Source organism: Bubalus kerabau, chromosome 18, assembly GCF_029407905.1.
Source record: "Bubalus kerabau isolate K-KA32 ecotype Philippines breed swamp buffalo chromosome 18, PCC_UOA_SB_1v2, whole genome shotgun sequence".
NCBI classification, from domain to species: domain Eukaryota; kingdom Metazoa; phylum Chordata; class Mammalia; order Artiodactyla; family Bovidae; genus Bubalus; species Bubalus kerabau.
In genome coordinates, this window is record NC_073641.1 from 40,945,234 (window position 1) to 40,960,534 (window position 15,301).

Here is a 15,301-nt window from a genome sequence, read left to right on the forward strand (position 1 = left end):
TATATATGTATATAAATGTATATGTATAGAATCACATCTTCCTTACCCATTTATCTGTCAATGGACATTTAGGTTGTTTTTATGTCTTGGCTATCGTGAATACTGCTGCTATGAACATAGAAGTGTATGTGTCTTTTTGAATTACAGTTTTATCTGGATATATGCCCAGAGTGGAATTGCTGAATCATATGACAATTCTGTTTTTAGATTTTTGAGGCACCTCCACGCTGTTTTCCATAGTGACTTGCACCAACTTACGTTCCCACCAACAGTGTAGGAGGATTCTCTTTTTTCCACACTCTCTCCAGCATTTATTTATAGATTTTTTTAATTATGGCCATTCTGACTGGTGTGAGGTGATACCTCACTGTAGTTTGATTTGCATTTCTCTAATAGTTAGTGATGTTGAGCATCTTTTCATGTGCCTCTTGGTCATCTGTATGTCTTCTTTGGAGAAATGTCTATTTAGGTGTTTTGCCCATTTTTCAATTGGTTGTTTTTGTGTTTTCTTATTAAGTTGTATTAGTTGTTTGTATATTATAGAAATTAAGCCCTTGTTGGTTACACCATTTGCAAATATTTTCCCCCATTCTGTAGGTTGTCTTTTCATTTTGTTTATGGTTCCCTTTGCTGTGCAAAAGCTTGTAAGTTTGATTAGGCCCCATTTGTTTAGTTTTGCTTTTATTTTTATTTTCTTGGTACATGCTAGTGGTAAAGAACCCTCCTGCCAATGCAGGTTAGACGTAAGAGACTCAGGTTCAATCCCTGGGTCAGGAAGATCCCGTGAAGGAGGGCATGGCAACCCACTCCAGTATTCATACCAGAAGAATTCAATGGACAGAGAAGCCTGGAGGGCTGCAGTCCATAGGGTCTCACAGAGTTGGACACAACTAAAGCAACTTAGCATGCATGCATGTAGACTGACCTAAGAAAGCATTGATATGATTTACATCAGAGAATGTTTTGCCTATGTTCTCTTTGTTCATTCTTGCCTCCCTTGTCAAACATTAATTGATCATGGGTGTGTGGATTTATTTCTGGGATCTCTCTTCTGTTTCATTGATGCGTATGTCTGTTTTTGTGCCAAGACAATGCTGGTTTGATTTCTGTAGCTCTGTAGTATTGTCTGAAGTCTGGGAGGGTCATGCCTCCACCTTTTTTCCTTTTCCTCAGAATTGCTTGAGCAATTTTATAGTTCTTTTGGCTTTTATAGTTCTATATAAATTTTAGGATTATTTGTTCTACTTATGTGAAAAGTCTCATGGGTAATTTGATAGGGATGACATTAAATCTGTAGATTGCTTTGGGTAGTATGGCCTAGGTACCGCACTCTTAAGGAGGAACTCACAGACCTGTACTTGAAGAAACCAGAGAGTAAGTGCCTCCTTCATTTTTTATTTTATTGTGGTAAAATACCTATAACATAGGGCTCCGTCTTTTAACCAATTTAAAGGGTGCCATTCAGTGGTATTAGTTCATTCACAATGTTATGCAACAACCACCACAGTCTAGTTCCAGAACTCTTTCATCACTCAAAATAAAAGCTTCCTACCCATTCAGCAGTTTCTCTGGATTCCCCTCTATGGCCCCAGAGCAACTACTAATCTGCATTATGTCTCTATCGATTTGTCTATTCTGAATATTTCATATACCTGGAATCATATACTATTTGGCCCTTTGTGTCTGGCGTCTTTCACTAAGCATTATGTTCTCCAGGTTCATCCATGTTATAGCTGTATCAAGACTGTCTCCTTTTGGCTGAATAATGTTCCATTATAAGGATATCGTTTGTCCATTCATCAGTTGTAGACATTTGCGTTGTTTCACCTATTGGCTCTTGTGAATAGTGCTGTTATGAACATTCATAAATGAGTTCTTGTTCTAACACCTGCTATCAGTTTTTCTGGGTATATATTTAGGAGTGACATTGCTGGGTGACATGATAATTTCATGTTTAACTTTTTGAGCACCTGTCAGACTTTTCCACAGTGGCTACGCCATGGTACATTCCCACCAGCTATGTATGAAGGTTCCAAAGCCGCCAACATTCTTGCCAACACTTGTTAATTTTCATTTTTTCAATCCTAGCCATTCTAGTGGGTATGAAGTGATATGTCACTGTGGTTTCGATTTGCATTTCCTGAATGACTAATGACTTTGAGCACCAATAGGTGCTTCTTGGCTGTTTCTGCCACCTTAAATGTTGCACCTCATGTGACTCACTTGCTTCAGCCTAGTCCCAACTCTGCTGATCAGTGCCTGACATCAATACAAAGTGGCTCCTAAACATGGAGGGAAAAGGTGGAGAGATCTGCCTCTAAGTCTTATAGTTTTGGATTCAAACATCTCTATTTGACTAAAGATAGAGTTTCTTTCATATCTGCAGTTGAACCAGAGCCTCCTGCAAACCTGACTTTGGAATTAAAACATCCAGAAGATAGAAAACCATATCTATGGATAAAATGGTCTCCACCCACCACAACTGATGTAAAATCTGGTTGGTTCATTATCCAGTACGAAATTCGATTAAAACCTGAGAAAGCAACTGATTGGGAGGTGAGTCAGTTGGAAACTTTTGGAAGGAACTGTGTCCTTTGGCAAAGATGAAGACCCCAACTGAGAACCGGTCGTGCCTCCTAATTATTAGGCTGCCATGTTTTCTTCCTGATACTGATGTAACCCTTGCACATGTGGAAAGACTTTCTCCCTACATCCATCCATCTCCCTGCGTCTCCTGGGATGGATGGGGACTCATCATCACAGCTCTCCCAGGACTAGATCCTTGCAACTGAACAGCCTTTTCTGCCAGGTTTCCAACCCACCTCTCTCAGGATATCTTAGATCAAAACGTCTATGAGAGTTCTTAAGTGGCACAAAGTTGGAGGAAAAAAATCTCAATGTAATCAGTCCATGGTTAATGGCTTTTTTATTCACTTTTACATTCTTCATTGTAAAGAAATAGTACAATAAATTATAGACATTATAATAATCTATTCTTAAAATATTTTAGTTGTTGTTGTTATTTAGTCACTAAGTTGTGTCTGACTCTTTTGCAACCCCATGGACTGTAACCTACCATGCTCCTCTGTCCATGGTATTTTCCAGGCAAGAATACTGGAGTGTGTTGCCATTTCTTTCTCCAGGAGATCTTCCCAACCTAGGGATTGAACCCACATCTCCTGCATTGGCAGGCAGATTCTTTACCACTAAGCCACTAGTGAAGCCCTAAAGACTTTATTATATGTCTCTTTTAAAGAAGGAATATTTCCAAACATAGCCAAAATAATATGATCACATGTAGAAAATTAATTGAAATTCCTTAATAGCATCTTTTGTAATTCTTTAATATCATTTAATAGCTAGTCCATATTTTAATTCCCCCAACTGCTTCAAAAATATTTCAGTAGCTAGTTTGTCTTAACCAGAATCCACTTCAAGATCACATACTGGCTGACTCATGTACCCCTTCAATCTCAACATGCTAAGGAGACCAAGCCACTTGTCTCAAAGAATGTCCCACCTTCTGCATCTGATTAGTTCTTTATAAGGTCAAGGTCATTTAGCCAGTTTCTCTGTCCCCACATTTCCTGTAACCAGACATTAAAAGACTTGATTAGATTCCAGTTGAACAATTTTTGGCGAGGAAATTTCAGAGGTGATGTTATATGTTTCATATTGCATCGTATCAGGAGACAAACCCATTCTGGTCAACCTACCATAAATGATGCTAAAACTGGGTGCTGGACTGGGGAGATCACATCGTGATCCCTTGATTGTAAAGTCATGTTGGATTTATGCACAACTGCTTCAGTGTTCATAAATGCCCAGTTCTCTTTCACCTAGGGGCTTCATACCCATGAATAATCCTTAAGTCAATTATTTTATTAGGTTTGGAAAATAACAAATTTCCAATTTTGTTAAGTAGTCACCTTCCATAATGTAGAATTCAGAAGGTAAGGTGTAGGGAGCAGTATATTTGTCTTTCTGAAATAGTGTTCCAAATGGAGAAGTAGAAAACCTGTTGTTTTTTGTGTGAGCAGTGTTTAACAGGAGGAAGGGATGGGCGGAGAGGGTGAAATGGTGTGAACAGGGTATGTAGTGTGATCTACATACTGACTTCTCTGCTAGTGTATCTCCTAAAGGAAAAGTTTCTTTATAACACAAGTCAGAGTGACTTCTGTTTTCCTTGGCCCTCCCTAGACTCATTTTACTCCGAAGCAGACTCAGCTTAAGATTTTCAACTTATATCCAGGACAAAAATACCTTGTGCAGATTCGCTGCAAGCCAGACCATGGATACTGGAGTGAGTGGAGCCCAGAGAGCTCCATCCAGATACCTAATGGTAAGTGTCTTGAAATTCCCCAAGGAAGAGGGGATTCTGCCTGCAATCTGCCATTGTTTTATTGCTAAATATTTTTAAACAGAATGGGTTTAGTAAACCTGTATGTTGTAACTACTAACAGAGAAACTATTTTGAGTCTTAAGCAGAAGAATAAGTAGAGGTGGCTTTATCATCTCTCCACTTAATACAGAGACGTCTGGAAGTATAGCATCTTTCCCTGGGCCACTGTGAGTGAGGATCAGTTTCTATTAATAGGATAGGATATATCTGCAGACATGAGCTTGGAGCATCTCCAAGGGCTTGATGGTCAATTATTCTGCCCTCCACATCTGCCCAATCCCTATCATTCAAGGTTATCACCTAGAATTTGCAAGGTGCTATCCCACCTGACTGCAAGGAGATCCAACCAGTCCATTCTAAAGGAGATCAGTCCTGGGTGTTCTTTGGAAGGAATGATACTAAACCTGAAACTCCAGTACTTTGGCCACCTCATGCGAAGAGATGACTCATTGGAAAAGATTCTGATGCTGGGAGGGATTGGGAGCAGGAGGAGAAGGGGACGACAGAGGATGAGATGGCTGGATGGCATCACCAACTCGATGGACGTGAGTTTGAGTGAACTCCGGGAATTGGTAATGGACAGGGAGCCTGGCGTGCTGCAATTCATGGGGTCGCAAAGAGTCGGACACGACTGAGCGACTGAACTGAACTGAACTGAGCTGATCCCACCTGAAAGGCATGTACTGATTTTCAGTCCTTGATGACAATTACATGTTGATCTCATTCAAGGAACAGTATGTAGAAGGCATCCAATTCTTCAAGTGCCATTAAACGTAGTGGCTGGTTTTCTACAAAGGAATGATTCATCTTTCATTTCTAAAGTACTTTACAAAGTCTTTACCTTGTTTGGTCCTCCCAACCATCTCAGGTATTCAGAAAGAATAGAATTGCCATTAGCAACTGAAAGAGAGGAAACTGGAGCTCAGTGGAGTTAGAAGTCTTGCCCAGAACCACATGGCAAAGCCTAGCTCTTGTGACTACTGGCCTGATCAAAATATCAGGGTTTGCACTGGCATAGGGAACATAGCACTGAACTACAGGCCATAAAACTGTGCATCCAGTCCTAGCTCTTACTAAGTAAAAGCACAGGGTCTAGAAGCAGAAGGCCTGGGTTCAAATCCCAGATGGCAACTTTATGGCTACCTGCCTCTGAATACACCACTCCTTGAGTCTCAGTTCCTCATCTTTACATACAGCAATGTATGTAAAGAGCTTAACATCATATGGCTTTTACTAGGAACTTAATAAACATTAGCTTGTTGTTATTTTTTCTGTAACTGACCATGTCCTCATGGATTTCCTCTGTAAGTATCACCTAAAATGATATTTTAAAGCACTTTGAAATGTTTAGAGTACTGTAAAACATATGCTGCATATTAAAATTTAATAATATTGGGCGGAAAAGTAAATCCATCATTAACGCTACTCTGTTTGGATTGCTGTTCAAATCAAAAAAGGTATAGAGGGGCAGGGGACTTATGTTCAAAGGCTCATTTCTTTGTTTGTTGTAAACAATGCTGTGTGTGATCAAAGCTTTCTGGCTGTTTGTTTTTAGACTTCCCAGTGAAGGACACAAGCATGTGGATCTTTGTGGCCGTCCTTTCTGCTGTCATCTGTTTGATTATGGTCTGGGCAGTGGCTTTGAAGGGCTATAGGTATTTCACTCTACCCTCCTCTCAGTCATGGTTGTCAGGGATAATGGCCAAAAAAGACAATACAGAAATGATGGAAACCTACAGATAATTCAAGCACCTCGTTTTAGCCATTAGTGGCAGTGTGTTCACCATGAAAAAGCTTTTATCAGTGCCAGTAAAAGTAGAATAGACTCATTTGAAGCTGATGTTCTTTCCATCAAATGGAGGCTGACAGTTGTGAAATAGTAAAAATCTGGCAAGAGTAGCAAACAATCCACTAGTCATTTTAGAATCAGTCAGAGTTAACTAGCCAGAGTTCATTTTAATGTTGGCCTTTATGGCTCAGATGGTAAAGAATCTGCCTGCAATGCAGGAGACCCAGCTTCAGTCCCACAGTTGGGAAGATCCCCTGGAGAAGGAAGTGGCTACCCATTCCAGTATTCTTCCCTGGAGAATTCCATGAACAGAAGAGCCTGGCAGGCTACAGTCCATAGGGTCGCAAAGAGTCAGACACTACTCTTTGTCAAACACTTAACACTCTATAGTTATTCATTGTTGTCACCACTGATTTAGTGGTTTCATTTAGTAGCCTCAGAACTCCTAACTTCTACCTACCATAGTCCATGTAGCAGCCATTTGGAGATAAGGCTAATCTTTCAAAAATTACAAAGTGATAACATGTACCATTTATCTTATCTCATGAATCATTTTATAGCATGGTGACCTGCATCCTCCCACCAGTTCCAGGGCCAAAAATAAAAGGATTTGATGTTCATCTGCTGGAGGTAAGTGCCAGGGTGGAAACTGCATTGTGACTTGCCCCTATGTAACTGCCATCTTTACACATGCGCACACCATCCCCATCAGTGCAGTCTGGCTAGCTTGGCCATCCATGGCTTGTTGTCGCTCCCCTTCAGCAGGGGTGTTCACAGAAAGACGTGAGAGGCATGAGGGTAATTACTGTCAGCAAGTGTCAGAGGGCAATGAAAGAAAGCCAAGAAAACATCAGCACACATAGCAATGCTTGTTGCTGCTGCTGCTGCTGCTAAGTCGCTTCAGTCGTGTCCGACTCTGTGCAACCCCATAGACGGCAGCCCACCAGGCTCCGCCGTCCCTGGGATTCTCCAGGCAAGAACACTGGAGTGGGTTGCCATTTCCTTCTCCAGTGCATGAAGGTGAAAAGTGAAAGTGAAGTCTCTCAGTTGTGTCCGACTCTTAGCGACCCCATGGACTGAAGCCCACCAGGCTCCTCCATCTATGGGATTCTCCAGGCAAGAGTACTGGAGTGGAGTGCCATTGCCTTCTCCAGCAATGCTTGTTAGGTTTATCAAATCTGTTCATAAGCCCTGTCATAAACATTTTATACAAATAGTCAGTTGAGAAAGTGGGTGAATATTTGATGAATACAAAAGAGTGACCTTCCACCAGCCCCTCCTCCATCAGACTTTGATGTAAGCTCTCACTTGAATGTTCTCTACATAAGGCCATAGTAACAGAATATCTTACTGCAATTTTTGCTCAGTTTGAGTGCTCAGCTAACACTGGCTTAGTACAAGGGAGCTGGTATTTGCCAGAGCCCATTTAGACAGATTCAAGTGGGAATTAAATTTAAGTGTTTCGAATGAAAAGAGGAGTTAGAACATTTTACATTTCTCTGCAGGTTGAAGTACATATTAATAGTTTCGATTTGACCTTCAGCTTAACGTGGAGGTATATAAAAGCAGTTACCTACTCATTATGTCACTTGACATCAGCCACTGTGAGGCCAAAAGCACAAGATTGTGAAAAGTCAGCCCCAGGGAATTTATTCTGATGGCATCCACTTTGATTGCAGATATCACAGCCTTCTCGCCTTGTGTCTATGTTTTAATAGAAGGGCAAGTCCGAAGAACTTCTGAGAGCTCTGGAAAGCCAAGACTTCCCCCCCACTTCTGACTGCGAAGACTTGCTGATGGAGTTCATAGAGGTAGATGACTGTGAGGACCAGCAGCTGATGCCACACCCCTCCAAAGAACACACGGAGCAAGGCATGAAGCCCATGCACCTGGATCTTGACAATGACTCTGGCCGAGGCAGCTGCGACAGCCCTTCGCTCTTGTCTGAAAAGTGTGATGAACCTCAGGCCCATCCCTCCAAGTTCCATACTCCTGAGGGCCCTGAGAAGCTGGAGAATCCCGAAACAAACCTTACATGTCTCCAGGCCCCTCAGAGCATGAGCGGGGAAGGCAAAATCCCCTATTTTCTGGCCAATGGACCCAAATCTTCCACATGGCCTTTCCCACAGCCCCCCAGCCTATACAGCCCCAGATATTCTTACCACAACATTGCTGACGTGTGTGAGCTGGTCCTGGGCATGGCAGGCACCACAGCCACTTTGCTGGACCAAACAGACCAACATGCTTTAAAAGCCTCAAAAACCATTGAGACTGGCAGGGAAGGAAAGGCAACCAAGCAGAGTGAGTCAGAAGGCTACAGTTCCAAGCCTGACCAAGACACGGCGTGGCCACTACCCCAAGACAAAACCCCCTTGATCTCTGCTAAACCCTTGGAATATGTGGAGATCCACAAGGTCAGCCAAGATGGAGTGCTGGCTCTGTTCCCAAAACAAAACGAGAAGGTTGGCGCCCCTGAAACCAGCAAGGAGTACTCAAAGGTGTCCCAGGTGACAGATAGCAATATCCTGGTGTTGGTGCCGGATCCGCAAGCGCAAAACCTGACTCTGTTAGAAGAACCAGCCAAGAAGGCCCCGCCAGCCCTGCCATAGAATCCAGCCAAGGCCGACCTGGCTATCTCTCCCACAACCCCAGGCAACTGCAGACTCCAGTTCGGTTGGGGACTGGGTCCCGCAGGTTTTATGCATTCTTGCAGTGAGAGTTATGGAAGGATGGGTTCAATTGTGATTTTCCTTCAGGAAACACTATAGAGTACGTGAAATGCACTCTACCAGAGAGGGCTCAAGAACAGGGTTAGAATGACAACTCCCAGTTCACTCTTCATTCTCTATTTTCAACCAGTTGCCTCTTTGTCCAACAGCTGATTCCAGAACAAATCGTTCCATCTTGCGAGATTTGTAGATTTACTTTTTTGCTATTAGTTGTCAGATTATATGTCCAATGATATAAAAGCACATTGCCTAGTATTCTTGAGAGACAGTGCCAATAGGTATATAATCTGGAAAAGGCCTTCATGGTTTCGTATGTGACAGAGGGGTATAAGTCAGTCAAAATTGTTTACCATGGGAAGATGGTAGATAGGAGAGAAATGCCATGAAAACCACTTTGAAGACCAGTTGCTTAACCTTTGCACTCCTCTTTCATTTTATTAGGATTAACCAAATACAATGCACTTAAAAAGTTTCATTCTAGAACACCTGACAAATTGTTTCCATCTGTTCCTATTACCTTAAAATGACACATGCCAATACGCAAGTAAACAGGATGCCTCCATTTTTTTTAAAATAGTTTGAATTTATTAAGCATGGATTTTACCCCTAAATTGTATTTCATTCTGAAACTTCTAGAAAATAGGGTTTTAGAAAGTAAAATTTTCTTACACAGGAGGCAAATGAGTTTCATGTGGTGAATCCTTCTAAAATGTTTTCCTCTTTCATTTGAGCATGATAGATAATTTATTACACACCCTTGTCTTCTGTTAGTGAAAAAAAAAAGTCCCAAAAGATTAACTTTAATTTAAAATATAATCATAGCAGGATGCTCACAGAAGTACTGCCTTACTGTATATATAAATTCTACTTTACTATAAACCCATAAGTTTAACAATGTATTTTTGAAGACTATTTTTCTATCACTTAAGTAAAATAAAAGACTATTTTCTATCTTCCCAGTACAGTCTGTTTACGTATTCAGCAGGTAAAGTGTTTATATGAGGTTATAATGAGTATTTTCAGTATGCAGCGATATATACAGTCCCTGTTTGTGGAATAAAATGCCATACCAAGCCAAAGCCCACTGAGGAATAGGCAGTGGATGACAAAATTCGATTTCCAGCACAGTGTAGTATAGTTTTTCTGATTCTTTTTATCTCCAGGATACTTTAAACAGCAATCAAGAAACTAGAGTTTTAGGACTCTCCACAAACTGAAAATTACTTCTTTTGTAATTTAGGGTTCTGCTCTTGGGGTGAAAATTTTCACTTCTCTGTGAAATTTTCACTTCTCTGGGTAAAAATTCATAAAGATGAAATTTTCACTTCTCTGGGTGAAAATTTATACAGATGAAAAAGGAGAGTGGAAACATTTAACATACTGCCTTAGAGAGAGGGTTCTTGTTTTGTTTTTCTGAGCAATCTTGGGCAAATCCATTTGTGTGCTCACTTCTTAAGCTGGAACACAAAGAATCTGAGCTTCTTCTGTGAGTTAAATATTCCAGCCCAATATGTCCATGTTGACAGGAACGGGACTCAGAGGTTGGCTGATGTGTGAAAGTGAACACACTGCCAGAGCTCCCAGAAATGCAAAGGTAACATATCTGAGGCTCTATTCACCCAATACACACACAACTGGTTAAGAGTGAGGGAGCTGTTGGGGAAGACTGTCCAAGTTTATTCAGTCCCCTAGATCCTTGCTACTCAAAATACGGTCTGAGGACCAGCCACACCCGCATCTATGGGCGCTGCTTGGAAATGCAGAATCTCTGCCCTCCCGACCCCCACCCACCAGAATCTGCATTTTGCTAAGATCCCCAGATGATTCAAGTGCACAGTGAAGTTTGAGAAGCATTGCCCTAGCAGATTATTTCCACTAAGGCTGACTGTAGTGCCTGGAGCAGTTCTTTCCTGGAAAGTACAGATTGAGTCTGTTTGACTTGCAGTGAACAGTACTGTCATAAAAAGGTATCATTTTAAAAATCTATTAATGGTTTGGGATTCACATAATGGGAGCGAATGATCTGCAAAAGCACATACAACTTCTAAGAGGGTCAGGGAATATACCCCACCTTGAGAAGCATTGAACCAAAGACTCGGCCCTTCAAAACCAGCACAGACCAAATCTTTCTCAGAATAGTCCCATCTCCTCCAAGGTGTGTATGAACCACTCTGATAGTATGAGAATTCAAAAATAGTCTTCTGATGTATAATTTGGCATGTATGAAAAAACCTGTCATGGCTGAAGACTCAAACTGAATTCTTAAAAAACATCCATTAGTAAGTAGATTACTGTCAATCACTAACTAAAGCCAAGGCTATAATTCTCGGTCACTTAGTACTCTTTAATGAATTGCGGGGTTTTTTTTTCATAGTCTAGTCTATTTTCCATCAAGAAGTCCTCTAGTCAAGTGGAAGTATGCAGATTAAGGGTCAGGAGACCCAGCTTCTAGTGCTAATTATGTTAGTTTAGCTCAACTGCCTTCTCTGGGTCTCAGTTTGCTCTGAATGAAATGCTAGGCCGATTAATCTATAATGTCCTTTTAAACTGTGAATCCTTAATTCCATGATTCACTCAATAGTGTCCAGCAAAGATGATTACCCAATGCCTTGTATCATAATTAAGCTAACAAATAATTGCCCTTCATCATAGACATAGGTCCTCTTCAGTGATGTGCTCATTTTGTTTCACTTTTTGTTTCTTTTTTTTTTTAGTTGGAGGACAGTTGCTCTACAAAACTGTGTTGGCCTCTGCCACACATCAACATGAATCAGCCACAGGTTTAAATCAATGCCAACTAATCTTAACATATTGCACATGCATTTTACAAATTACATAGGTATAGAATCATAGTCTAAAGTGATGTGCAAATATGTGTATAGAGGGAAGCAGAGATTTTTTTTAAAAGACATTGAAAAAGGCTCTGATTTTTAGGGACAAAATGTTTTCTTATACTAGGCTGCTGATTCTGGTTTGCGCTTTTGTTGTTGTTGTTGTTGTCTTCTTACGGATTATGAGCACCAGTGCACAGTTGCTGTTAAAAGCCTTGAGCTCTGATTTATAAAAAGTCATATTTTTATAAATAAACACTTCAAGCTACAAAGCACATGGAAATAGGATAGCCAGTGGGTGATTTATGGAAGCTTATAACTCAAAGTGCAAAATCTTCTCTAGTCAGTTTTAGCAAATGGGTACAAGGCACCTCAGATGAGCACAAGTCATAATCAGTCACGTCACTGACATGCAACTGACTCTCCATTCTCCTAAGTGCCTAAGGCCAATCCCAGCTGGTTTGGTCCAAAGTTGGTCAATCCCTTACCATGTGTACAAGATGAAGGAGTTTGACTCTGTCCTATAGTGACCCAACTGAAACGGGGAATCTGATGAGCAAGCAGAGGCACCTGAGCTCCAGGGTGCAGCTTAGCTGGGGAAGGTCTGTCCCCCAACTTTCTCCAGGCTGCCTGCCGCTGCCCATCACTTTCAGAAAGATGTGATCCAGCCAGTTGTAATTTTGTTATCTCTTTAGAGTAGACATGAAAGAATCAGATTTGTACACATTTTACAAAGTGCCTTTTTTTTTTTTTTTGAAGTTTTCTTTTCACAAGAAAAGTGTATTTGTTTAGACAGTAAATTTTACATTTTAAGTAAATGAATGAAAAAGCCAGAAAGGGAATCATTAAATGGTCTAAGGTCCAATCAGCAACCGCTGAGTGGATTTTTAATTTATTGTTTAGTTGATTTAGCACACAGCTGATGTGAATACTGTAACTTATTGTGATAAGAAATTGACTCTGGCTAAGATTTTGGAATAAGTCTGCCACCCTGTTACTTGAGACCCTCAGTTTAAAAACACATTAATGCACTTTCAAATGGCTTTGAATTGCATGCCAGGGCATGAAAAGGGCAATGCGTGTACCATGGAACTTGGCACACATGCAGAAAGACATAAAAGCCTCTGGATTATGGTCCGCAGGATTGCTGATGTAGATTTGTCATTGTTGAAAGCCTCTAGTGAACCAATTTCTTTTTCTGCCTTTTCAGCTCATGCATCATTAACATAGTTGCTAGGGTAGTGGGCTGAGCACTCAATTTCCGGCTGCCAGTAAACAGGCTGTGTGATCTTAGCAAATCCTTTAAAAGCTAATCTCTGGTTCCCCCATCTGTTAAATGAGTGGCTTGGCCTAAGATGTTTCTAAGACCCCTTCCGGCTCTAACAGTCTTTGATGTGCAAGATCTGAGTAAAATCCAGGGTTTCGGTAAATGGCCCAGGGACAGTGCAGGAAAACACTGCTGATGATCCCTTAGCCTGAAGCAGTGGACAGTGTGGCTGTAACAATGCTGAAGAGAAAAACAGGTCTACTCCTTCGAGTCCCATCGATTTCATTTAACATCCTTGGCTCCTCCTCTTCTTCTTAACTGTCCACCTTGTAGGCTTTTAATGCTCTCACTTAGGGCCTCCATTTCTCCTGAGAGTTCATTATGTACAGTAGCAACCGTAGGATTTGCAAGAAACTAAATTATTCATAAACAATGACTTTGGCCTGAGTCAAACAATAAATTGGCCACATAGATATCAAGGCCCAAGTTAAAGGTCACAACTTATCTCATTTACGGAGCCACAGGCTTAGAGATTCTAGCTCAACTCATCCATTCATTCATTTGTTCAAAGGCCATTAATAAATCCAAGCTACAATGAAGACTCTTGTGGAGGTCTTAAGCAGAAACTTAAAAATGCAAAATGATTGCTCAAGAGTTTTAATCTAACCAGAAATTCTATTTATAGTTATGGCCTGGATGTATTTCATAACCAGTGTACATATCATCTGCAAATCAAATAGTTCTCTCACTAGATCTGGATGTATTTCATGACGAGTGTACATATCATCTGCAAATCAAATAGTTCTCTCGCTAGATTTATGTATTTCAAGATGATTTTGGCTCTGAGACGTTCACATAGTTACCTATTTCAGTAAAAGGAAACAGATAGAAAAATACAGTGTGGGGGACTTTCCTGGTGGTCCAGTGGCTGGGACATCACACTTCCAATGCAGGGGGCCCAGGTTGCACCCCTGGTCACAGAACTAAGATCCCACATGCTGCAGGGCAACTAAGTCAAATGCCACTTGGAAATCCTGCATGGCACAGCTAAGACCTGGCACAGCCAAATTAAATAAGTAAATAAATATAAAATATTTTTTAAAAAGAAATAAAAATAGGATGTTTCTAAATGTCTGGGCATCTCAGGATTACACAGAATGCCAAAAGTAACCTGCTAAACTCTGATTTTTTTGGACATAGTGACTCTGTTCAGTGTTCTGAGTTTATGGCTAAGAGATGTGCATATGCCCACGACTGTTTTGTCCACCTTGATTCCTTTGATTTATGCTCCAATTTCATGTCAGGAAGCACTGAGATGTGTAAAGTGGGAAAACATAACACTGTTTATGTGGTTGTGGTCAATGAAAAGAGAGACCTTTAACCATAGTCTGGTAGTTAACTTTTTACCTGCTGCTGATAAAAAGAAAAAAACAACTCTAAAAACTTTAGCTACTTAAGTAGTAATATAAAAACCAGTAGTTTCATATTATGGTCAACGCACACTTCACCCGCATACATTTCATAATCTAATCTGAGTTTTCCATGCAAATTTCACATATCCTAAAGAGGTGGGGAAATCTTGTTATATTACTTGAAATTGAAAAATTGTATGGCAAAGAGTCTCCTAAACAACAATTTGTTTTATGAAATTCCTGATAAAATGATTTTGAAGTTTTAAAAGTAATCATTTCCCTTCTTATCCTAATGTCCTTCTTTCAAAGCTGCTTATTGCTTAGAAATGATGTCACATCTTCCACTTTGACTATTTTCAGTGGCCTAGTTATGTATTTGCCATGTGATAATCCTGACTTTAACTGTTATATGATTTTATATTATATTGCTTTATGTGGTTCAAAAACTGTATGACACATTGAGATATATAATCCTCCTATTGTGAAACTTGCTGTATACTACAAAGGAAAATAATTATTTCATGAGTTAGAATCTATCCATATATATTTCAATGTGATTGTTTCTATATCTGGAAAACAAGACTGAAAAAAATATGTAATCATATCTTTCTGTTGAAATTGTGAATGTGCTAATTTTTTTTCTTAATCTTTGTCTAGAAGTAGTATGAGTTGCCATTGTACAGCTGATCTGGGGTTAAGTGTTTAAAGTACAATCCAACAATTGTTTAAAAGTCAAGTCAACCCCTCGACTTTGCTTCATGTGACCTCTGATACTTCTGGGGTGTTTTTTGCATAATGAGGCTTGCTTTTCTGCTTGATCAGTCATTTCAAACAATTTTCATGTCTCATGCAGAAACCAAAGCAACCTAGA

General features: G+C 40.3%; 1 protein-coding gene across 1 annotated transcript in view; it reads left to right on the forward strand.

Annotated features, from left to right (window-relative positions):
* The window catches only part of PRLR (prolactin receptor), a 61,838-nt gene extending 52,999 nt beyond the window's left edge, over window positions 1–8,839 (forward strand). Inside the window, exons 5-9 of the mRNA XM_055554658.1 lie at window positions 2,387–2,556; window positions 4,201–4,342; window positions 5,958–6,057; window positions 6,752–6,821; window positions 7,910–8,839. Coding sequence (XP_055410633.1) covers window positions 2,387–2,556; window positions 4,201–4,342; window positions 5,958–6,057; window positions 6,752–6,821; window positions 7,910–8,800 — 1,373 coding nt within the window. The 3' untranslated portion in view covers window positions 8,801–8,839. The remainder of the gene's footprint in view (window positions 1–2,386; window positions 2,557–4,200; window positions 4,343–5,957; window positions 6,058–6,751; window positions 6,822–7,909) is intronic.
* Window positions 8,840–15,301: the final 6,462 nt, after the last annotated feature.